This window comes from Electrona antarctica, assembly GCF_951216825.1.
Source record: "Electrona antarctica genome assembly, chromosome: 23".
In the NCBI taxonomy this organism is placed as follows: domain Eukaryota; kingdom Metazoa; phylum Chordata; class Actinopteri; order Myctophiformes; family Myctophidae; genus Electrona; species Electrona antarctica.
In genome coordinates this window covers 11,908,138-11,932,871 of record NC_136804.1, presented here as the reverse complement: position 1 = coordinate 11,932,871, position 24,734 = coordinate 11,908,138, and the positions used below count along the sequence as shown (strand labels likewise).

Genomic DNA, 24,734 nt, shown 5'->3' with positions numbered 1-24,734 from the left:
GATGTTGGTCTTTTTATGGGACCTTTATATATCCAAGTTGTTTTTGTTTTGTTTATTTTCCCAAAATAAACTAAATTCTACATAAAATTCTACAAATTATTTAAAAGAAAAGTAAAAAAAAAAAAAAAAAAAAGATTTCCCAAGGGGCTCTGTATCCACCAGATTTTCTGAAATTCAAAAAGAAAAGAAAATCTGAAAAATAAATTAAAAAGATATTCACAAATACAATTAAAATTTCAATAGTTTCCAAAACATATTAGTGGTAGAAATGAATAATGAAAATAGCTAATCTATAACCCCATACACAATGCATTGCATCATGGCACCTTTTGAAATAAGCTATAAACTAAAGTGATTATGTATCATGCATTTTTGTACATTTGGATCACGGGGAGGCACTACATTTCTCTTTAGGGTCTTGAGGCAAAACGTTTGGGAAAGTTTGGCATAGCATGTGTGCCTTTGAACGTGATCTATTTGTGGCAGCGGTGGCCGAACGGATAGCGGCGCGGTCTAGATACCGGAAGGTTCCCTGTTCGAACCAGCCGTCCGACACGTTAAAAATTACCACCGCTGAAATGCCCTTGAACAAGGCATCAACCACTACGATGAAATGTGTTCTATGAGCAGGGCCTGGCTGGAAACAAGTTCTTGAGCTTAGCCCAGATACCCTGGGTAAATATGCCCTCATTTCATTTCATTTCATTTCATGATTATCAGCGCCACTTGTCCAGCGAGTGAAGATATACTACTGCCCCCTGGTGAAATTATTAAGTACTACTGACTGACCTATGAATGCTGTTAAAGGTGCTGTAAAAGTGATATTGTTTTGTTAAAATAAATCTATCTTCTGATAGTAATCATTGCTATAGAGTGTCAGTAATAGGGGTCCCCGTATCTCCGGTTCTTTAGTAAACAGAAAATAAAATGTCAGGTCATGATAACAATTACATCTAGTCGGGAGAACTCATGCAGGATACTGGATAAACAAGTGAAATTGGAAGTGATGAAAAACAAATATTTTAAAACTAAAACATTGTTTAAACAGGCAAAAAAGAAAACACGAAGGAGACAACATTGTTACTACAACAATATAAAATTGAAGCTGATAAATGGGTTCTTTCTCCTGATAGGATGAAATTGGTGTAGGCTACCACCTGAAAATGTATTTAGCTGTTTAGTAAAAAGCTACAGAGACAGGGAGATCCTGTTACTGAATAAAGTAATCTAGCAATATTTGTTATAGTAATAGAAATATCACGTACAGCAGCTTTAACTGGTGGTGAATCAACAACAAAAAAGAACAAGCTTGTAATTATTCGAAGTAAATGATATCGCCAAGATTGCTGTGCTTTGAACCCACACTGACTGAACAGTATATCACTGAGAAGTCAGATGACATCCCTCTTTGTAAAAAGAGAACGCGCAATTCTTCCATCAATCATTAGTCCAAGTACACTGCGTCTCCAGCAGAGAGGTCGTCTCAACCTCTGTAGCCACTAGCCAGCATTATTGTGTCCATTGACAGATGTGGTGTCCACCGTGTCCTTGAGCAAGACAGTTAATTGAACAGCTGCCAGTGGGCTCGCTCACTGTCAAATCTCTCAGTTAACCACCTGTTTCTTGGAAAATAGCTGATCTACAAGCTATTTTCAAATGGCCCAAAAGTTCATAGGCTACTAGGGTTTTAAGTGGTTAACAAGTGAACGTAGAAAATGTTCCCCAGTCCCTGGAGCGGACCTTCTCGTTTCCACGATGACCGACCTCGGTGCACGGGTTGAACGACCGTCATCTCTCCACTGGTGCAGCTGTGGCGATTTTATTTCTTGGAGAGGAACTTCATCTTGTTTCCTAAAGCGTAACGGAAAACGATACAATGTTTTTGGTTAGATTGTTAGATTGTTTGTGTGTTGTTGTACCTCTGCCACCTGCAGAGAGCTGGCCTTCACACATAATGCTATTCTGGTGAAATGAGTTGGAGGGAAACAGAGGTTCCTTACCCAGGCCTTTCAGGAACCTGTTGACCCGACGGTGCTCGTTGTCACGAATGGACTCCAAATACTCCTGTACCCTCTGCTCAAAGAGCCCTAGAGAGAGACAGAGAGAGAGAGATGTTTAATGTCGCAGCTGAAATTAATTACTTTATGTGATGCCGGTTAGTTTAATATATAATAATACTTGTAAATTGATGTTTAATAAATTTAATTGTACATTTAATATAAATCTGCAACGTAACTAGTGACTAAAGCTAAAGAAAAAATAAACTTTTTTCTATTTCTTTTTATGGAATTCAAATGCGTTTCCTTTGCTTAATGTTGAAATGTGCTATACAAATACTATTTGCCTTGCCTTGCCAGGACTAAAAATATAAAGTATTTAAAAAAGCATTTGACTCAGAGCATCTAAAACCCCCGGCGAAGGCCTACAAAGGCCGGTTTAGGCGCAGTACCTCTGACGACCCGGCGGTGGAGCTCTCTCTCCTGGATGAACCAGCCGAACATCTGGGTGTCCATGAAGACCTCCAGGAAGCGGCGCGTCGTCTTGGACGACACCGACTTGCAGAAGCCCTCGCGGCGGAAGGAGCACGGCGCCGGCGAGGACGAGGACGAGGAGTAGCCGTCCTCGCGGTCAGACACCACAAAGAGCGGGTAGTGGCCGACCAGCTCCACGAAGAAACGGACAAAGGCCTCGGATACCACGGTGCTGTCAGAGCTGGAGTCTGGGGATCGCGGTTATGTTTTGAACCCAAAGACCTGAGGCTAAATGCCTTCGAAATCAGTAGTTCTCACACTGTCAAGCATTTTGAAAAATATTCAAAAATAGCAGATGTACAAGCTTGCAGCGCTATCTACTTGTAGATCTGCTATTTATAATGGTTTTTCGGTTTTTAATGGGTTAAAACTTAACCTCATGAACCCTAGTGTTTTTATCTCATGAATGTCGTAATAAATAGGTGAACAATCAACAAAAACAGGCAAATATTCTTGGAAAATAGCAGATCTACAACTTCACAATGTGGCGTATGTTGTGAGCAAAATTATTTAATATACTGTAGCATCACAATCATTTTGACCACTTTTTTCCATAACGTAGGCCTATACGTTGGCTATTAAAAAAAAAGCATATTGGCAATATTTGAAAAAATATAACAAATGTTTGGAAAATGTTGAATACTTTTATGTTATTTAAAACATTTTACATAACTCTTCTCCTGGCACAAAACCTGTCTGAGAACCACCAGTGATTAAACCCCAGCAATCTTATTCTAGGGAAAGCACTTGCAGAAAATACCAGGTTACACGGTGGTAACCTTGTAGATCTGCTATTTTCAGTGGCGATAATTATGTCGAGCAAAAGCAGAAAAGACACTATTCCCCTCACCATCTCCTCCTCTCTCATTGGCTAGCTCCTTCCTCCTCTCCAGGACATTCTCAAGTGCTGACTGGAGCTTGGAGGGCAGGATGGTGTCTTCATCTTCTAACTGCAAACAATCACACTATTATCACCAGTATCACTGTTACAACTACACTAAAAGTCCGGATAATCAAAATTCACTTGAGTAAACGTACGAAAGCGTTGCCATCAAAATGTATTTATAGTCCAAAAAGTACTAAAGTACTATAGTTATGCAGAATGTCCCCTCTAAAATGTGTATAAGTCTTTTGAAAATAGCAGATCTACGTGCGCACAATGTGTCACAATGCGTCGCGTTGTGAGCTTCTAGATCGTCTATTTTCAAAATAGCCAAAGTTTAAGTAACTAGTAAATAAAGTTTCCAAATAATTGTAAACGTGACGCACCTGTCTGAGCAAGCGGCTGTTTCCCAGGTCCACCACCAGAACCTGTGTAACGAAAAACAAGGTTCAGCTTTTTAAAGCACTTTGTGACCAGTTTATCTAGTCACGATAAGTAACTTTAAATAAGAGTAATTTTACGTACTTATTTTTTTCTGTTGTAGTTTTACTTTTATAGTTTTCAAATATCCTTTCATGATGTGTTTAAATGCTCGCGTCTTGATCACTTGATTTTAATCACTAGGAAAATAATCAACAGTTGCAGCCCTTTTTTTATACAAACTTGCTGCAAACCAAAAGCCTCGTTTCAGCACAATGAAGCCAAAATAGTCAAAAATGGACTACAGTTTGAATGTGTAGATTAGCTATTTTCACTATTCATCATACGAGAAGTTTGAAAAACTGCGTGTGTGTGTGTGTGTGTGTGCGTGCGTGCGTGTAGGTCAAGCTATTTGAAGTTTTTGAACTGTCGGACCTCTTCCAGGGGTAGTTCGGTCAGCTGGGGCAGGGAGCTGGACAGCAGGCCCACGATGAATGGCGTGGGGGTGCACACGATGTCCAGCATGGCCGAGGGCAGCACCGGGATGTAGGTATGCTGCCACACGAACGGGTACAGCAGTGCCACCATGGCGTGGCAGCACTGGGACAGCGTGCTGCCAAGCAGATTGATTGATTGATTGATTGAAGTAGTTTATTATTTATTAACGGCATGCAGAATATGTACATTTCAAGCACAACTCAATACAAAAACTGTTAACTGTGGACGACACCAAGCATTACACTTGTTTACAATAGGGTCCACCATGTCCAATTTATCAGAACATTTAGAGACGTACGAATATACCACTTCTATATAACAAAAAACAGGAAATCCTCATGAAAGGAGGTAAAAAGGGAAAAGAAAATATACAGCGAGGGGAAAAGGTGGTGGGGGGAGGCCAGTTTCGAATTTCAGCCGTCCGTAGGTGCCCTTTGAGAGCGGTTTTGAAGGAGTCAAGGGATTCACATGTCTTAATTACTGTTGGTAGGGCGTTCCACATTTTGGTGGCATAGGAGCGAAATTAATTTAGTCCCTTGTTTGTGCCGAATCTGGGTTGCACATGGTTTGTTGAAATCCCTCTGGTGTTGTGGGTGTCGTTGACATTAAGTATTTAGACAGGTGGGTTTCTTGGTGGTGTATCGAATCTTGTGGACCAGACCCATTGCAAGATGCTGTAGCCTACTCTGTCGTCAACCCTAAGCCATTCCGGCCTGTCTAGAATAGCCCGGGAGAGAAGCAACTAAAATAAAACTTGATTTTGTTATCATATATAGGATATCGGCACTCTCGGGTGGAAACCTTGTATGTCCAAAAACAAAAAAAGTTCATTTTTTGTATTACCATATTCAATTAACATGCAACAAGTAGGCCTATACAGATGTGTGAAAATTAGCCAATCTGCAAGCTCGCAATGTTATTGATTGTGACGTGTTGCAAACTTGTAGATCTGCTATTTTCATTACTTTTGTGTGACACTTTTGTATGAAAAAATGTACTTGAAAGGAGATACAAGGTTTCTGCCTGACAGCAAAGATATGTCTAATGCGTTTTTCTGGGTCAAGTCAACCACATTAACCCTATGTACTTTGTTGAATGGAGTCCCCCGAGGGTCTATACTTGGGTCGCCTTCCATTCCCTCCACAACAAATGCTTTGCCAAAAATAGCCGTTCTACAAGTTTTAAACTCAGCATTCCTATTCTGGACATGCCATTATAGGCTAAAGTTCAAAACAAAACATTCAGGAGATTTCAAGAAAAATACAAATTTTGGGGAAACAATACAATAGGGAAAATAGCTGTAAGGTGTAATGTGTACATAATGCGGTGTGAGCTTGCAGATTGGCTATTTCCAACTTTTGTAATTATAAAGCAGATCTTACTCTTACCACATGAGGGTGGTGTCACCTCAAATAATCGCAGTCTGTATGACTATTCCCTATGGTATCAACTTTTCCCAGGAAGGAACCCTACACACCACATAACTCTTTAATACACGTCATCCCGTTCTGCATTCCTGTCCTCGACTACTGTGACCCCCCTGGGCTCCCTCTGGGTTTATCCCCCCAAGAAAACAAACTAACTGACCCCGGTAAAGCCTTTCAACAGCAGGCTTCCCTCAGAATATAACCCCATGGCAAATTCCCCCGGACTGAATCCTTAAAACCTACTATTACAAGCAGATAAAAGAATGCAGTGAATGTCTGGACCACCCACGGGTATAACAACTCTTGATTAAAATATATGTACGTATAACTCAGTTACATTATGCGTTGTTTTTCTACTAGGACGAAAAAGGTTTGATATGCATTAGGTCACGGACCCTCATTATTACATTTTATTTCAGGGACTACAAAATACAACGTAATATGTTAATTTAGGGGCGCCCGCTGGCCTAGTGGTCCAGGCGCATGCCACATATAGGCTCTGGCCTGACAGCGAGTCACGTGTTCGAGTCCCTATTCATGACGACCTTTTCTGCATGTCCCCCCCCCTCTTTCCTGTCATTATTCACTTGTATCGAAGGCAGAAAAGCCTAAAAGAAATCAAAAAAAGAAAAGAAATTGAGAATACAATTGAAACCATTTGATAGTTCCTAACTATGAATTGTTTATCTGGGGACCTCCTGGTTGAGTGTGTGTGTGCGTGTGTGTGCGTGGGTCTACCTGAGCTTGTCAGCAGTGAAAATGACCCTGCGCTCCAGCAGCAGAGAGCCCAACACCTTGAAGAGCAGCCTCGGGTTCAGACAGGAGAACAGACACTCAAAGTCCACGTGCTCCAGGCGCGAGTCTGATGGACGACACAGCTCCATCGTCTGGGGAGACAGAGAGACAGCAACCGAGACAGACAGGGGTCATCCATATATTCCCCAGGTTCTATGTTTGATTGAAGTATTTATTAACAGTATGCAGAATTACAGTAAATTTCAAGCACAACTCAATACAAAAACTGTCAACTGTGAGTGGACGACCAACAAAGCACTACGCTTGTTTACAAGAGGGTCCACCATGTTCAATTCATCATAACATTTAGAGACATATACAGATATACACTTCTAGCCAAAAAACAGGAAATCATCATCATAAAGGAGATAAAAAGGGAAAAGAAAACATATACAGTGAGGGGGAAAAGGGGTGGGTGGGGGATTCAGATTTTACGGGGGCCAGTTTCGAATTGCAGCCGTCCGTAGGTGCCCTTTGAGAGCGGTTTTGAAGGAGTCAAGGGATTCGCATGTCTTAATGACCATTGGGCGTTCCACATTTTGGTGGCATAGGAGCGAAATGAATTTAGTCCCTTGTTTGTGCCAAATCTGGATTGCACATGGTTTGTTGAGCTCCCTCTGATGTTGTGGGTGTGGACTTCGTTGACATTAAGGAAGTATTTAGACAACATGGGTATCTTGGTGGTGTATCGAATCTTGTGGACCAGACCCATTGCAAGATGATGTCGTCAACCCTAAGCCATTCCAGCCTGTCCCTGTTCCCCACTTACCTTAGGTTTAGGTTTCTGGTTTAAGGACTTCAGTGTTTTGTACCATACAATTGTATGTATAAGTACAGAACAAAGAATGTTTGCTTTCGCCATCTTTGTCGAAGAAGAGTGTGGGCAATTGTCAGTATACATTTTTAGTTGGCTAAGACTAGATTAAAACGAAATAGTCAGGCCTAAAGTTCAATGGTGTGTTCAAAAACTGAGCTTAAATCAGAATTTGCTACTAAAAGTAACCCTAAGCCTAAATTGCTAAAAGGGTTATGGCTAGGTTTAGGGCCACCATGGGATGGTCAGCTTGACACTTTGCATGCATACATACTCCTAGTAGGCCAAGGAAGAACCTTACCTCCACCCCACATTTTGCTTTCCCCTGCAAATCTAAAAATGGACGCGGGCAATTCGTTTCTTGTATTTATTTTGGACAGAGCTACTGTAGAACACTTTAACCGAGTGAAAATTTGACAAATGCGGGGTTTAAAAGAGAGCAAAACTGTGCCTATACGTTCTGTAAAAACCTTTGATAGATGTGGGCCTCACCTCGGTGCCCGATCCAGGCAGGAAGGTTTTGATGGTGATGGTTCTGCCCGGGGCAGGAAACTGGGCCTCCATTATGGCTCTCATGAAGGGCTGGACCAGCGCTGGAGACAGAGCCCTGCGTCTCTCCACCTCATCCAGTACCTGGACGGAGCACACATACTGTATAAGCTAAAAAATGCACAAGCGCACACACACGCAAGTCCACATCCTTCTATAAATTCCACAAATCGCTGTTTTGCACTTGCTTTTTGTATACCTCTCTAAAATAATTGGTAGGCTGGTACGTTTCTTGTGTGACATCTTCAAAGTGATTGTTTTACATTAGGCTATTCCTTTTGGGGCTCTGTGACATTAATGACTACAGTATAAGCCCTTTTACAAGAAATGCCATTTTACAAGAAATGCTAAGTTAATAACAGCAACAATTCACGCAAACAGTTCTGGCTTATAGGCAAGGGTTCCCAAGCGACCCCCAAATAAATCATAATTTTAACTGGGGACCCGTACCCTGACAAGCACTTGGAATTGTAGGCATACATTTAGTTTGACTCAGCTAATCATCCTCCAGGCTATAAATGTTTGGTCTTCTCTCTGTGCCGATGCCAGATAGTTTCAAAACGCCAGTGCATGGTAACGCTTCTAGTCAAACTCTCTGTGTGTAGTAGTGTAAACCCTCGTGTAGCAGTAGTGTAAACCCTCGTGAATCCTTGGTGTTAGTGTTTTTTTTCAACTTTGCTTTTCGCTCCTCGTGATTTTTGACCCTTGCTCTTCTCCTCTTTCTCAGTGCCCATCCGACCTGCTCCTTTACCTTGCCTGCCTGCCACCAGCCTCAGCCTGCTCCCCTCGACCACTCCTAAGCCATCACCGAAAATAGCAGATCTACAAGCTCCCTAATTTCACCGTTGGACTTTGGCTTGTGTTCTGCTTTTGGCTCTGCCAGTTTTTGCAAATCGTGACAGCTGGCCTCTTTTTGAGTGGTGTAAACCACTCCTACAACTGGCTTTTGTGTGCAGAAAAAAATGACCACGGTTGCTATGTTCAAAATAATTTCTGACGTAATTAAATCACACCCGGGTGAACTGGATGACCGTAGCAACCGTGGTCATTTTCTCTGCACAAAAAAAGCCAGTTGTGAAATCACATCCGGGTGTGATTTCATTACGTCAGATCAGAGCTGATCAGGCTATATAATACCTTATTACGTCAGACCACAGCTGATCATGCTATATAAAATCTTACACCACTCAGTTCACACGGGTGTGATTTTTTACATAATATTTGACAATTTGACCAAGTTGGTGTTATAAAGGTCTAGATATGTGCAGATACCCTGTATACTGTATGTTGGTTTGTCTACTTTTGAGTGAGAAAATAATGTTGGACATCAGATTCAGTTTACCTTGGAGAACAGGTTGAAACATCCCAGGTGGCTCACAATACAGTACACCTCTGGAAGACGCTTCCCTCTACCACTGGGCTGAGAGGAGGAGGAAGAAGATGAGGAAGGAGGACGGTAAAGAGGGAGAAGGGGGGACCAAAAGAGAACATAAACATCTAATTCCATGCCCCGCAGAACATTTTGTACTGTGTAAAATTGGAGCCAATAAAACACTGATGTCACACTCGCGCACGCACGCACGCACGCACGCACGCACGCAACGCACGCACGCACGCACGCACGCACACACACACACTTCCTCCGAGTCTAGAATCTGAGACTGGACGCATTTTCCCACAAGTGCGTCGGCTATTTGGGTTATTTTCTTTATTTATCCAGCTGACACGTACTTGGTCACTTCCTGTCCAGTAGCTCCACAGAAGAAGGAGGGGGGGGGGGGGGGGGGGGGGTGGAGCCACAAATAAATAAGTGTACAGGAAATGTATTAATGATGTTTTTCTTTTTTTCTTATTTACCAGTAAACGCCGGCAGTATCCGAACCTTCGGCTCCCGTCCTCGCCAGTCAAAACAAAGGAGAACATTTCACTGCACAGAAAGAGCCAAGGAAAACACACAATAGCATCACTGTCACCTGCAGGAAACCTTGTATGTCAAGAATGTATCCAATGTAGCTATTATTTAGTCCCACGCTCTTTTCATACTTTTCATTGGTATAATATTCATTAAAAAACAATTAAGTTACTATACAACAAAGTAGGGCATCATTTACCCCCTCCAAACCAACATAAACATGTAATATGGAGATACAATGTTTCTGCTCGTCAGAACGATACACATCTGTGGCTGTAATTAATAGGAGTGATATGCAACTCAGGGGTGTCATTTGGCGCCCCAGGGGATGGCAAATACAACCCCTTATGGTTTACATTGATTTAACCTTAAATTCAGTTATTCTATGCATATTTTTTCCAGATCACTGAAGGTCACTGTTTTGCCACCCATATATCTCTCTCTCTCTCTCTCTGGACCTGTATTCATGTAAGGTTCCATTTGGCTACTTATTTTAGCGCATAATGGACTTATAATTCCATCCTTGTATAGGAACAACTCAACTACAGTACTGTTCTCATAAACTCACACTCACGCTCGCATACAGGCTGGATGATACAAACCTTTAAATGAAACGCATTCCTCCTAAACAACCACAAAACGCACATTTCTAAAGTTATTTCCACTCATATGTGCATTAATACACAAGTATAAATGAAAGGTTCAGTAGACAGCAATTTGCAGTTTGCAACGTTGTGATGTAACAGTGTTACTTTAGGGGGGAACTGAAGCTGAAGCTTTTAAAATGTTCTGTGGATGTAGTATTTTCTTTTTATATTAATCATCTACCTAAAAATGTTAACACTCACCTGGGGAAGCTCTCCACAGGCTGCCAGTCCTTGGCGTCAGGAAAACAGAACTGAGGGATGATCCTCAACTGGTCTTCTGTCTCCCTCATGAACTTAAAACTGCGTTCCAACTGCAAAACAAATATAGAATGGATTAGTTATTAGCTATTCTGTGGTGGGAGAAAAGAACGTACCAATTTATCCATCCACTGAAGTGCTGCATGTCCTTTTCGAAAACAGAGTAATTTACAATTACAGTATAGTGATGCAGAATGCATACGTATCAGCACATGTTGCAGTTCTCTGCTCCTAACCTTTACGGGGAACTGCTGTGTGACCTCCGGCAGGTAGGGGCCGCCAGCCTTGGGCCTGTGCAGTGACACGACCAGGAAGTACTCAAAGAGCTGCCGTTGGAGGAGCTCCTGTTTGAGTGTTTTGTCCAGAGAGATGGGCCTGCCGCCGCCGCCTCTGTTGTTGTTGTGGTGGACCTGGTTCTGGTTGGGCTGGCTCAGAATGGACTGGACCGACACCAGCCGCTGCCGCTCTGCTGCCAAGGCCAAAGGGAGGTGACTTTAGTAAGCCTGGATCTCTGATGATCATTTCATACTTAACCACTTTGCTATAGTGTCTTTTCAACCCTTGATTGTGACCTTGCAGTCACTTTTGCAACTATACACCATAGGGGGTCTTGGGGGGGCTTCCATGAGCTCTCCAGCTAAATGATCGATAGGTATTATGAGAATAGGAACCAAATGGACCCTTGTGGTTCTGTAACTCTGAGAGGTTACAAATGCAGCCACAAGTTGTACGAACGAATGGAAGAGGTCCATGGCATGATGCGCTGGTTCTCGAAGTGGGGTCTGGGGACCCCCACGGGTCCTTGAGGGGTTTCCAGGGGTCCCCAGCCAAATGGTGGAGGGACCCTTATGAGTCTATAACTCAGAGAGTGTACAAATGGAACCAAATGGACCGAACCACTCCTATAGAGCCACACCGTACAAATGTGTTCTTCCACTGTCATGCTATACTGTACCTTTAGCCCTCTCCTCCACCTCACTCTCTGAGTCACTGTTGTCGTCTGTAACTGCAAAGAGACAAATGGAGAATTTATAGCTGACGAAAAGACCCCACCAATTATTGAAACGGTGTGCGTATTATGGTCATGTTCTCACCTCTCCCAGAGCTGGTCTCTGCATAATGGTACACTCTTCTCAGATGTTTCTTCCCAATGCGAGCCTCAAAGATGCTGTTGATTTTCAGTACAACCTGTTGACAAAGAGTTGATGTAAATCGGTGGTTCTCACACTTTATCATGAGACAAACTGAAGTAAAATGAGACACAAGTAGCATGTGCTTAAATTCACATTTAGAAAATGTTTCTGAGATGATAGAACGGTGATGGATGATGATGGTCATGGAAGGGCAACCTTCTGAAAGCTTCATGGGCAAAGATAATAAACTTCAAAATCTAAAAAAAAATCGGTCAAAATGACCTCTCAGACATGCTAGTGATAAGAGACAATTTGTGTTGTTTTTCCACAATGTTTCAAAAATAACTGATCACAGCTCATTGCATCACGCTTGGCTTGTCGATTGGCTGAAGTATAAAAATTGTTTAGTGGTTAAACATGTTTTGGTGCTATATTAACTTATTTTGCGGCCCCCTTCCCTTGGAACCTCTTTTAAGGACACAAGGGGGCTCCCAAACCCCACTTTGAGAACCCCTGTAAATAACTACACTCTTTGCATTGTGTTGTGAAGCAGAATTTTACCCTTCTCTTCTGGAGCATAATTGATGCTGTTCTGACACACACACACACACACACACACACACACACACACACACACACACACACACACACACACACACACACACACACACACACACACACACACACACACACAGTGTAATAGATTAGAACACTAATACACAAGCCCAGGTGTAGGAAAATTGAGCATACGTATCAACAACCTCCAGTAAATTATATTTTTTTTGGGGGGGACGAACTAAGGGGAAACTTGGAGGCCATGTTGGAGTCAAGGAAAGTTGACTATCATGATGATGAAAAGTAATGTTCTGATGCCAGTGATGTATAAATATCTCACTCACTAACCATGATGAGTGAATGACGCGTTTGGAAGCTACAAAGGAATCTTGGCTGACATTCTGGGTCTGGGACAGAGTCCAGTGTAATTCAGATTTGGAATGCCAAAGTCATGGTGCATGGTAAAAATGTTATCAAATGTAACCCTTTGGTTACACTCTTGTGTACACTCATGCTGTGACTCACAATGTGTACAGTACATCACAGCACGATGTGTTGTGAGCTTGTAGATCTGCTATTTTTGGTGCACAACACTGACTCCCAATAACTAAACCTAACCTAATCTAATCCTAACCCCCACCTGAATCTCTTCCAAATTGTAAATCTAACTCCATAAATAACTTTTAGCCATAAAACAACCATTGCTACAGTATTGTGAGAACCATAGAATTGTCTAATCTGTAGGAACGAGGTGGGTGTCTGTTGTTAACGTTCCTGTATAAGAATTGTACTTGCAAATTATGTATATGGTGTTTGTTTAACTTTGTTTATAGAGGAGTCCTTGCACAACAAAACAAACTAACCGGGAGACGTATTATGTTATTTCTTGTCAGGTACAGTATGTTTTATATATGTGTTTTTACTGTTTTATATATTTTATTATCAATGTCATATTGCTTGTATATTTCCGTGTAGCCGTGTAGGGACGAGTGAGGAGTCCTTGCACTACAAAACAACCTAACCTGGAGACGTACTATTATTTAGTAGTTTACTAGTTATTTCTTGTCAGAATAAAAGGAGGTTTGTCTCCAAAGAGAGTTCTGGGTCCATCTAATCCCTTCAACACAACGCAGAGATAAAGACTACATCGATTACGCTTGTTTGTCTCTCACAAGTATAGTAATGTACAGTAAGGATGTGACATGTACACACACACACACACACACACACACACACACACACACACACACACACACACACACACACACACACACACACACACACACGTGCACAAGCGCACACACGCACGGTTGGTATCCTGCGGAATGTTCTGTTGTATGTGTCCCCGGTAAGCCAGGAGACTGCGTTTTCGGGGCTGGCGCAGGGAGTGGAAGGGGGGCTGAGCTGCGGTGGGGAGGGCAGCCCCCCAGTGCTGCGGGTGCGCTGGTGCTGGTTGACCCTGCGTAGGTCCAGCAGCTTAAAACTCCTGTTGGAGTTCTGCCTGAAGAAGCCTGGCCTGGAAGCCTGCACAGTAAAATCCTGAGAGTTAATAGAACTCCCATTTTTTTTTGTCCACATGTCAGAGTTACAAAGTGGACAAATAACAGAATGTGAGGATCATATCGTTGCTGTCTGGCAGAAACCTTATCTCCATATTCTAACTTTGTGTTTTTGTGTGTTTTTTTAAATAACCCCCTAACTGGTCATACTACAGTGTCACACAAAAGTATCAACAAGTATCCTAGCATGTCCACAAGCTTGTTTTGTAGATCTGCTACTTTTGAATGTCAATCCTTAAACCAGTTTTAATAATAATAATAATTTAAAAACATTTTATTTATAAGGCGCCTTTCAGGGCACTCAAGGTCGCCGTACAACAGGTTAAAACAGTTTATACAAACAAACTTTGAGTTTTCCAACCAGACAGAGACGATATTACCGTATATCATGTTTAGCATGTGCGTCGCTGACCTTAATGGTGGAGTCTGCGCCAGGAGAGGAGGGCAGGGACTGCTGGGAACTCTGACTGTCCACCTCAATGTCCTCGTACGGGTTCTCTTTAGACGAGTCTGTAGAAATAGTCAGAGAATATTGTCAGAATAATGTCAAACCTTGGAATACATTTCTTACCAAGACATTTCTTCACCAATGTGTTTGTAACGGTGTCTACTGTCTACTAACATATGCCACATTGGTTTCTATTCAGCCACCCTAGGGGAATTTTTGACAGCTGCTGAGTTGAGGGTACCATTAACAACCAATATAAGGCAAAATGTTCTAAATTTCATTATGCTTTAAGTAGCATGTGACGTGTCAAACTAGGGAGTTTTCAGTATTCTGAATACATTAGTTTTGCACAAAAAACACTCCTTGGGCTAAAAACGGCCATAGCCGTCATCATGAGGTCAGCACATTTGGGCAAGTGGATATGGGCATATGGCCAAACTTAGCCCAAGGAGTGTTTAGTGCAAAACTAATGCCTGGAATGGGTTCAGAATCATGAAAACCCTCTAGTTTGACACGTCACATGCTATTTAAAGTATAATGAAATTTAGAAAATGTTGCCTTATATTGGTTGTTAATGGTACCCCAACTTTCAGCAGCTGTCAAAAATTCCCTAGGGTGGCTGAATAGAAACCAATGTGGGATGTGTTAGTAGACACCTTTACAAACACATTGGTGAAGAATTGTATTAATATCCCCTGACTTAAAGACAGAGGTATAGGACTTATCGTTGCTGTCGGGCAGAAACCTACCATGTATCTCCAACTTTGTATGGTTTGTATGGTTTGCCGTAAATGAATTTGCCCTACTTCGTCGTACAACAGTGTCGCATAAAGTAGCAGAAACAGCCAAAATAGCCGCTCTAGAAGCTCAAGTAACCTTGTTGGACATACAAGGTTTCCACCCAACAGCGACGTCAGTTTGTTCATGTTTTCTTTCCAATCATTGTTTATTGTCTTCCTGCAATTAAAAGGACATATAGCTGTTCTCACAGTGGGCCTGCTGGGGAACCCCAAGGGTCATCGAGGATTAAGCCTAAATGATCTGCTTCTATTTTGTTTCCTTGTCAAACTGATGACAAAGTTATCTATTTGTACATCTATGTTGGGGTCCCCTCGCCAGTGAAACGTTTTCAGGACACTTATATAATACAATACACACAATGTTTATGAGTGACATACAGTTGGGTGCCACCGAAAAAAATCCTTCTAAATCCTCCAGTTTTCTGAAATAAATATTTTCACGATTTTTCAAAAATAGCAGACCTACAAGCTCGTAGCGCGCCAGATCTGCTATTTTCCAATAGCTAAATTATAACATAATGTTTAAAACACCAAAAGGGGTTTTGCGCAGATCACGCAAACCTCAGCAAAAAGAAAAGGACAATATCGATGGCCTTCAACTGTACACATACAGTATACAAATATCCTATATTACAATTGAAAACATGTGCCCAAAAGCACGCACAGGAACAAAAGGCACCAGCTACTACGTCACTGACACACTGCAACACGCTGCAACACACACTGCAACAACACACTAACACGACACAGCCTTACCCTCCGCGTCGATCCACGGCTATCTCCTCATGTCGCGCCGCACGACCACATTCCACAACACCCGCGTAAAAACTGTCATTGCACTGCCACTAAAGCCGCCTCCCGTCCACACTCACAAACAACATCAATATCAATAATAAACACAAACACGCCACAAGCACCGACACCCCCGCCTAATTTGTTGCCAGGTCTATGAAAACTAGCCCAGAAAAAATGCCATTCAACACGCTACTTACAACTCGCTTACAATTCGCGGACCTGGCAACACTGCATCCTGTTTTCCCATTGGCTACGGTTGCTACAACACGCATTTGCACTGCATGATGGGAGCAACACAGCTTAATGTAGGGGTCACCGATTGCTGTGCTACATCCCCCTCATGTTCTCAACACCCCCTTCGGCTACACCACACACACTAATGCAACAGGCCCCTTATTGGCTAGCCCCCTCACATGGCGATCCCCACGCAGCCAGCCACACACACACACAACGGACACGTTCGCAAATATCGCACTGAGCGCACTGTGCAAATGCAATGAAAACTAATAGGCGAGTGTGCTTCGGTGCGGTATTTCCCAACGCGCCCATCTCATCCACACAACGCGCGCAGTCGGATGCCAAGCTCTTCCGCGATTTATTCCTTTCCCAGTCTCACCACACCACGGACTCATTGTAACCTCGCATCAGTGTCACTGCAGACACGTAATCACACTGTGGAGGATTTGTGACTGAGTGACTGTGTGTGTGTGTGTGTGTGTGTGTGTGTGTGTGTGTGTGTGTGTGGTTTGATTTCAGCATTTTTTACACTGCACAGTTGCGCAGTGCACACCATGGGACAAATCGGCTTTTCACCCCCTGCCACTGTGCCCACAAACGCATGTACAAGAGGAAAACAATCTAAACATTATATACTAACGTCAGCATCGGGCAGATTAACACACACAAGCGTTATTAGTTGAGTTTTCTTATTGAAGTGCCTCTGATTTGTAACTGTGCGTTTATGTCAGTCAGCGATGCGATCCGTTGTTATTCAGCCACCAGCAGCAACATACGCACGGACTGGAGAGAGGCGACGTGTTTCTCTCCCTTCGGCTCATGTAGCCCTCATTGTAACTACAAATATTGTTCCCGAAGAAACAATGTGGGGTCACTGCAATCCAAAAGATTGTAGGCCTACTATAATGCAGTCAAGGTCCCCACAAAAATATACTACAGTATGTTCTGCTCCATTCTCAACATCTTTTGGTTTCCAAAAACACTAACTTATTGTAAGTAAACCAAAACAGTAAAAAGCAGTTTCATGTGTGCTTATTTTAAATTAATTTAATTTGCTTTGATGTGAAAATAAAATACAACAAATACTAATAATACCCATCTGTTAATACATGTGAAGGGCACAATACTGGGTTTAAAAACACAGCTGAAACATGAAGTGGAGTCTGTCAAATCTCGCAATTTCCTTCTTCCCATTGCGCTGCAACGGAACTAGGATGAGCCGCCCGAAGGGCGGCGAAATTCTAGTAACAGTACAATAGTGTTGTTGTGTCGTGCAAAAGTTGCAATAATATAGCAGATCTACAAGCTCTGAGCTTGTGAATTGATTATCTCAGATGAGCTTAGAAACACACATGAAAGTGGTTAACTGTGTGGGTTTTATATCAATCAATTAAAAGTATATGAATTAGTAATGAATTAATTATAGTAGACCACAATGCAATGGAGTGTAAGAGAACCATCAGCTTCTGTTTGTACACTGAGTTCAATTAACACAAGGGGGGGTGCAGCGTAGATTTGGTGTCCCAGCTATGACACAATTGTATCAAATGGGGGTCCGTTGTCTAAGCATAATTATCAAAACACGGGGGTCTGTCATCTGTGAGTATATTCCAAATGGGCCACCAAATAACTGGCGACCCTAAATTATATCGAATCCATCCCGGAACACAATCGATTGATTGATCATTAAAATAAACATGCTCTGAAAATGCACACGGACACAGCCTACTTCCCATCTGACCACTTAATACGGCAGCCACGAACGCTTTCGAGTGCCCTGGCCTGACCCAGGAAAGGTTGAGAATCCGAACCGCGCTATTTGAGGACAGGACACAAAGTAGAAATCAGGCTTTAAGGCTTGAGGATGTTTTCTTTGCTGTGTAGCTTAAAGAGATTAAAGAGAGGCTTCTGACCGGGTATGACTTCATAATGATGCTCCTGTGACAGTCGACGAGAGAAGAGCAGACCGCTCGACGGATCACGAGACTCTGGCAGGTCTTCAGACTCTTCAGATTTCCTGACCCAGTGGGCAGTTGAAAAGAAAAAAAAGTATTAGCAAGGTTTGTGGACTGGGAATTAAAAAGCTACAGTAGCACCTATAGCAGCCACATTTATACTGTTGAGCTAAGATGGAAAGCCTGTTTTGGCAGATAGAGATATTAGACTTTGAGTTTCAGGCAGTACTACTTACTTGTTCTACCCAACAACAGGGTCTAAATGTCTCAGTGTAAGTATGGAGACAGACCACCTCTGCAGATGTATTGTACTATAGTTATACAGTATATATTGCATGTATTACATAGCCTACTCTACGATACAGATTGGTTAAAATAACATGTTATTCACTAAAAGCTTTATGCAATGCAGCTTTCTTCTTTCTTCTGTCTTTTTTAAGCCAGCAAGACATTTGCTTACAAATTAAATGGTGTCACAAAATATATGGAGGGATTCATTGCAAATAACTTTAAAGGCTGAATAAATCAATTATTGCAATGAAATATACCTATACAGTACTGTCGTATATTATAATATTTGTACCCACCCACCCACGCCTTCTTTACACCATTAAACCTGTGATGAGGCAATAAAGTCGTTTCAGCATTCAGTCTCTCCCTCCGTGTACCTGTTGGTGGTGTCCCGGTAACGGCCACCCCGAGGCCTCTTGTAGCCCCCTGCAGCGGGGGGCTGTGACGGGGCAGGTGGCGGCGAGATGGAGGGCAGTGGGGGTAGGTTCCTCCCGCCGGGCAGGGCGGGGTGCTGAAAGGTGCGCTGGGGCTTTGGGACGGGGTTGATGGGTGGAGACCCCGGCTCCGTGTTGTAGAGCTGAGGACGCCTACGCCGTCCCTCGTCCCGGGCGTCACCGCAAGGACTGATCATGGATTCTATCTCCTTCCTCTTGGCCTCCACCTGCACAGTGTAGGATTTGTTAGAAACAGAAAAGAATATATATATATTATTTTTTTTACATTTTGGACGAATTAACATCTGATTAACATCTTTAATTGTTAAATTGCAATATCAATACTAAACATGTCATGCCGACATATGTACATTTCTTAAAGGAAATTCATGTATTAAATCGTCTGTCGGGTGCAAACCTCACATGTCAAAAAACTGTTACTTTTGTTTTCAGGATTCAAACTCGAAAATAGCAAATGTAGCAGATCTACAAGCTCAAAACGAGCTTGCGGATCTGCTACTTTTGATACTTTTGTCTTTTGTGTGACACTGTAGTATGATCACGTAGGGCATTCATTTACAAAAAACTATAAAAACACGAATATGGAGATACCGTAAGAGGTTTCTGCCAGAAAACCAACAAAATTCAGCCTGACTGCAGATAAAACATATCTCCACAGGCCACTAAAAATGAATGACCAGAGGGGGGGCGGGTATCAAAAGCAGAGTCATGGTTCACCACCGACCCTCACCTGTCTGTCCCTGCTCGGTGGGCAGAAGTAGTTCCCCAGTTCGGCCGGGGTCTTGCTGTGGTTCTGTGCATTCAGCTCTAGTTTTCGGAACAGGGTGAACACGGCCCTCTTCTCCTGGTCGCTGCGCTCCGCCGTCCTCCTGCCATCGCTCTTCTTCAACGTCCCCGTCGGCTGGTCAACGGCCTCCACCGGCGTACCGGCTCTCGGACCCACAAGATTTCCTACATTCAGATAAGGCATAAAACGTGCTTCTCGATTGTTCAATTCATCGGAAACGTAATGGATAGAATAATCGCTAAGAAAACAATGGCCCGACCTCCCATTAGTCCGACCTCCCATTAGTCCGACCTCCCGTTAGTCCGACCTCCCGTTAGTCCGACCTCCCGTTACTAACCCTATCCCTAACCTCATTACTAATCCTATCCCTAACCCTAACCTCATTACTAACCCTATCCCTAACCCTAAACCTAACCGCACGCAGAGGCCACGTATGTTCAGACTAACGGGATGTCAGAGTTATGGACAGTCCCCAGCGGCAACGCTATACCTGCATTCTCCTTCACAGGCTGCTGGTTCTCTTTGCAGGACGTGTTGCCGCTCTGGCTGGGCTTACCGCCACAGCCCTTAAGCGTCCCAGCATGCTCTACCTCCACAGGCGAACAGGGCCTTGAAGCCCAGAGCGTTGTGACGTTCTCCTTCCCGTCGGCGTGCTGTTCCTTGGGGGCCACTCTCCTGCAGTTCTCCCCTCTTTCCTTATCACAAGGTTTGCCACTGTTGCTGTCCACGGATTCAGCAGGTGAACAGGGCCTCGAACCCCCAACCCGTCCTACGTTCTCCTTCACAGGATTCTGGTCCTCTTTGCAGGCTGCATTACTGCTGCTCTCCCCTTCCTGGCTCTGGCTGGGCTTACCACCGCGTTCCTTAAACACTGGCGTATGCTCCGACCGGAGAGGCGAACAAGGCCTTGAGCCCCAGAGCTTCGAGATGTTCTCCTTCCCAGGATTGTGCGTCTCTGTGTACATTGCCCCCCTCTGGTCCTCACGGGGGTTACTCTTGGTCTTTGTCAATGATTCTGTCCTCTTCACAGCACTGGTTGGGCCCGCTGATGGTGATGGTGATGGTGATGGTGGATGTGTGGATTCCTTGCCCTCCCACTGCGAGATCTTGTCCTTGATGTTGGCTCGCTGGGTCCTGGAGAGTCAGACCAGTGGTGGAAGAAGTACTCATGATGTTTTACTTAGATAAAAGTCACAACACCACAATATAAAAATGCTCTGTTGCAATACTCTCCCACAAAGGCCAGCATTCCAAATTATTGTCATCAAATTGTCAGATATACTTGAATTGTATATTGTATTAACCTAATCTACCATAAAGATTGTATAACGTAACATTGTATGGAGTTTTAAGTCTAGTACTAAAAACTCATGTGAAGTGACCCACTGTGGCTTGCAGATTTATTGCCACTATGAATGCAGTGTGCTATTGTATAATAAATCTAAAACTAAATCAGTCACAAGAGACATGTATGCAGTGTGTTATTGTATAATAAATCTAAAACGAAATCACAAGATGTATTCATATTGGCCACATGGCGTCTCACGTCGTCATTTAGTGCCCTAAAACAAACATAAAAGTCCATAGACCTGGCTGCCATATGATGACGTCATTTCAAAAGCCATCTATTGGAAGGGCCCCTCCAAAAAAGTACTTTATATTAGTTACTTTCCGCCGATGCTGGAGACCTTGCCGCCGGCCGGCGGGGTGTTCTCTGAGCCGTGAGGGTCCGTGGTGGTCCGCCTCCTCTGGGACATGTTGGGCTTGGTGAGGTTGTCCAGAGGGCTGAAGGGCAGCTTCGGTGTCCCCTCCTCTGTCCCCCGGCCGTCTGCTTTGGGTCCCGCAGACACGTGGCTACGTCTCGTTCCAAAATCCCCCCTCTTGAACCTGAAGCAAATAAGTATACATCATTTATACTGTATGCTTGAATAGCCGAAGTACTGTATGAAATGCGATTAAAGTGGTCAAACTGATTTTTTTTTTGCCGGGGACCCCCTGTAAGCCCTTCAAGGACTGAGTTAGGGTTTATGGTTTATAGTTCGGGGACATACATGCGCTCAGCAAGTCATGGCAAACTGTCCATTACATTTTGAGATGTGAGGTGTTAGGTGTGACTTGAATGGAATTTGGCACTAGAGGAAAGGTAAGGGTCACCAACATCAGTAAGGGTCATTCTCTGGGACCAGAAGGTGCACAGCAAATGATGTGGGAAATGCAATTCAGCCTGTATCTTTTTAGATGTTTTGTTTTTTTGGTGGACCTTCCAAGCATTGCGTTGTGAGCTTATCTACCATTTTCAAGTCACAAGTCTTCTCTTTTGGGGGTCCCTGGCACTGTGGCACAACATATTTTCAAATGGGGGGTTTGCAGCCTAATTTGGGGGGTTCCTTGACATGAAAATGTTTTGTATACAATTCCATAGCGAGACCAAAAGACTGCATACTAATAGCCCCAGTGAATTCCCAGTACAGCTGATGGGACTGCCTGTGAGGGGACATCTCAGAGCTTTTTCTGGCGTCAGTGGGAAAGTCCAGGCCTGGTTTATAAGTCTGGGAGTAAAATGCCAGAGGACAGGCCTGTGACCGAACATCACTGTCTCACCGACCTCTCTACGTAAACACATAGTTGGACCAGAGCCTGCTTCATCAAACTGTTCTATTTCAACAAATAAATGAGAGGAAATGGGAAGGCCCAAGTTCAAAGACCTTCCATGACCATACAGTAGCCTATACGTCATATCCAAATGATGTTTGTTGGTTCCAATGAGATAGGCAGGCACCAATCCCATTTTCAAAGTGCAGTTTTAGAATGATTTTAGAATGTTCAATTGTCCTTCTGACTGTTCAGTCCTAACCTGTTGACAGTGGAGTAGATACAGTCTTGACCAGCAGGCATCCTGCTAGCAGCCGCCATTGTTGTTGTGCACCTGAAGGGAAGAGAAGTATGTCAGAAGTAGCCTGGTTAATAAACCAGACCGAATCAGCCGTTGGCAAAAAAAATTGCCTACCAGCGGATTACGGTCTGGCGAGGCTCAGTAGCACGCCTCTTTCCTACAACCGAGAACAGGTCGGACCAATCGGGACACGGTATGCAATATGGGGGGGCTTTGGTACAGTGACGTTCAATGCTTGAGACTTTTGACTGACAGTAGCTCTGACCAATTGCGTCAAAGAGAAAATGTTTGAACCCGCCCCCCGGGAAATGAAATCCAAGTGGAGCCAGCCCAGACTAATATACCGCGACAGTGTTGTGTGATATTAGTCTGGCTTATTAGCCAGGCTATGTCAGAAGTGTCAAGTAGGTGAGAGAGACTGACAGAGAATGAATGAGGATGAAGGAGAAAGATGGATACTGAAAACAATTCATCCTCTCTGCTCTCTGTGTGTTTCAGAGTTGAATGCGTTTCTCAGATTTGAGCCATCTTTTGTAGCCCTTTATTTATTTTAATTACCATATATAATTCACTTCAATTGAGAGCTTTAGTGTCAATGGGTTAGGACACTTAATCAATTAGTGGTCCACGGGGGTTAGCTTATTTGTAGGCCTTCCATTCTGCGTGGCACCCAACCACTTTGATTAGGAAACAGCCTGCAATGTTTTATGTTTAACTGTGAGGATATTGATATAATAATAATAATACCACGCTGTGATTTACTCACAGCTGGTATCTAATGGATACATTTATTAAGGCCAGCTGGACAGACTTTTGACTACGTCAGTGCAGCTCCCAAAATGGGTTCATGTATCACACATTACTCCAGGGAGTAATGACTGAAGGATAACTCAGAAGATAGCAGATCGTTGTGAACTTGTAGATCTGCTATTTCCATTGCATGTCACCAGAGCAACGTAAATCAGGCTTTACTCTGTCGTATCTGCTCTCCCACTTTATCTAGTATATATTTTTTATTTTCATCCCTTTGGCACTTCTCCCCTTTTTCACGCTCTCCTCTCCTCTACCATCTTTCCCAGAGCTGTGTTTCAGAGTTCAGTGACCTCTCAGATAAAGCTTTTATTCTCCCGTTCTTCATTCGTTTCATTGATACGAAGCCAAGTGACAGCTTGTGCATAAGCACACAGATGACATGGCCCCTTAAAGCAGTGGTTCTCAAACTTATTATTATTTCAATAATTAGTTATTAGGCCCCCACCCCCCCTTAACTCTGACAGTGTAGAGGTTGAACCTAAATGGACCCCATCCGTACACTCAGAGTTACAAACCGGTGTGTCCAATTGGTTCCTAGTTAACTATCAATCATTTTGCTGGGGACCCCCTAGAACCCCCTCAAGGACACCTGGAGGTTTACAAAAAGAGGAAAAGACAGCAGGCTGGAACGGCCAGCACTAGGATATACTGTTGAAGAACAGCTGTGTTTTATTCTGTAGTCACAATACATGAATAAAGGAAGGTATAGGAGTATCACACAGTCTTAAAAGCGCAAAATATATAATGTTTTAATTTCAATGACCCCTGGTTTTATATGATTTTTACCAAATCCTTAAGACCCCTGCGGGTCCTTGAACCCCACTTTAAAAGCCACTGCACATGTACTGTAGGTGTATACACATTTTATATATAGCCTAATTGTCATTGAATCTGTGTGAGGACAGATCTACAGTATTCCTTACCCGTTTGTTTTCCCCAGATCCTGTGCATTCATTGCAGGGATGGAAGCCAGTCGCCTCAGTAGAAACCTCTGAAAGAATTGTATCCATTGGTGTAACTTCCAAGCAAGGTGATCCTCACTTTTTTATGTTATTTTGTTGCAGCTTATATCCAATCTATATTAGTGATGAAATGGTCGTAATGCAGCCTACTGATTTATTATAATGTGCATATTTCCATGAAGCGGTTCATCAGATGTGGTCTTCCAAATGAATAAGAGAGAGAGAGAGAGAGAGAGAGAGAGAGAGTTCAAGTCCCACCCCAAAGTTTACTGTTTTTATTACCCCTTCCCCCTTTCCCATCTCTCTCTCTCTCTCTC

General features: G+C 43.2%; 1 protein-coding gene across 1 annotated transcript; it reads right to left on the bottom strand.

The window, feature by feature from the left end:
* Positions 1-1,685: 1,685 nt before the first annotated feature.
* Positions 1,686-24,598, bottom strand: LOC306916110 (DENN domain-containing protein 2A-like). Its single transcript, XM_079493849.1, has 23 exons — positions 24,379-24,598; positions 22,604-22,675; positions 21,418-21,636; positions 20,240-20,883; positions 19,693-19,913; positions 18,885-19,168; positions 18,175-18,278; positions 14,394-14,491; positions 13,731-13,946; positions 11,829-11,922; positions 11,690-11,740; positions 10,971-11,203; positions 10,678-10,787; positions 9,775-9,844; positions 9,260-9,337; positions 7,861-8,001; positions 6,498-6,646; positions 4,270-4,447; positions 3,801-3,842; positions 3,382-3,481; positions 2,450-2,719; positions 2,001-2,087; positions 1,686-1,851 (listed from the first exon to the last, which is right to left on the bottom strand). The coding sequence occupies exons 1-23, from the start codon at positions 24,408-24,410 to the stop codon at positions 1,820-1,822; spliced, it is 3,525 nt and encodes a 1,174-aa protein (XP_079349975.1). The 5' UTR covers positions 24,411-24,598; the 3' UTR covers positions 1,686-1,819.
* Between the last annotated feature and the right edge of the window lie 136 nt (positions 24,599-24,734).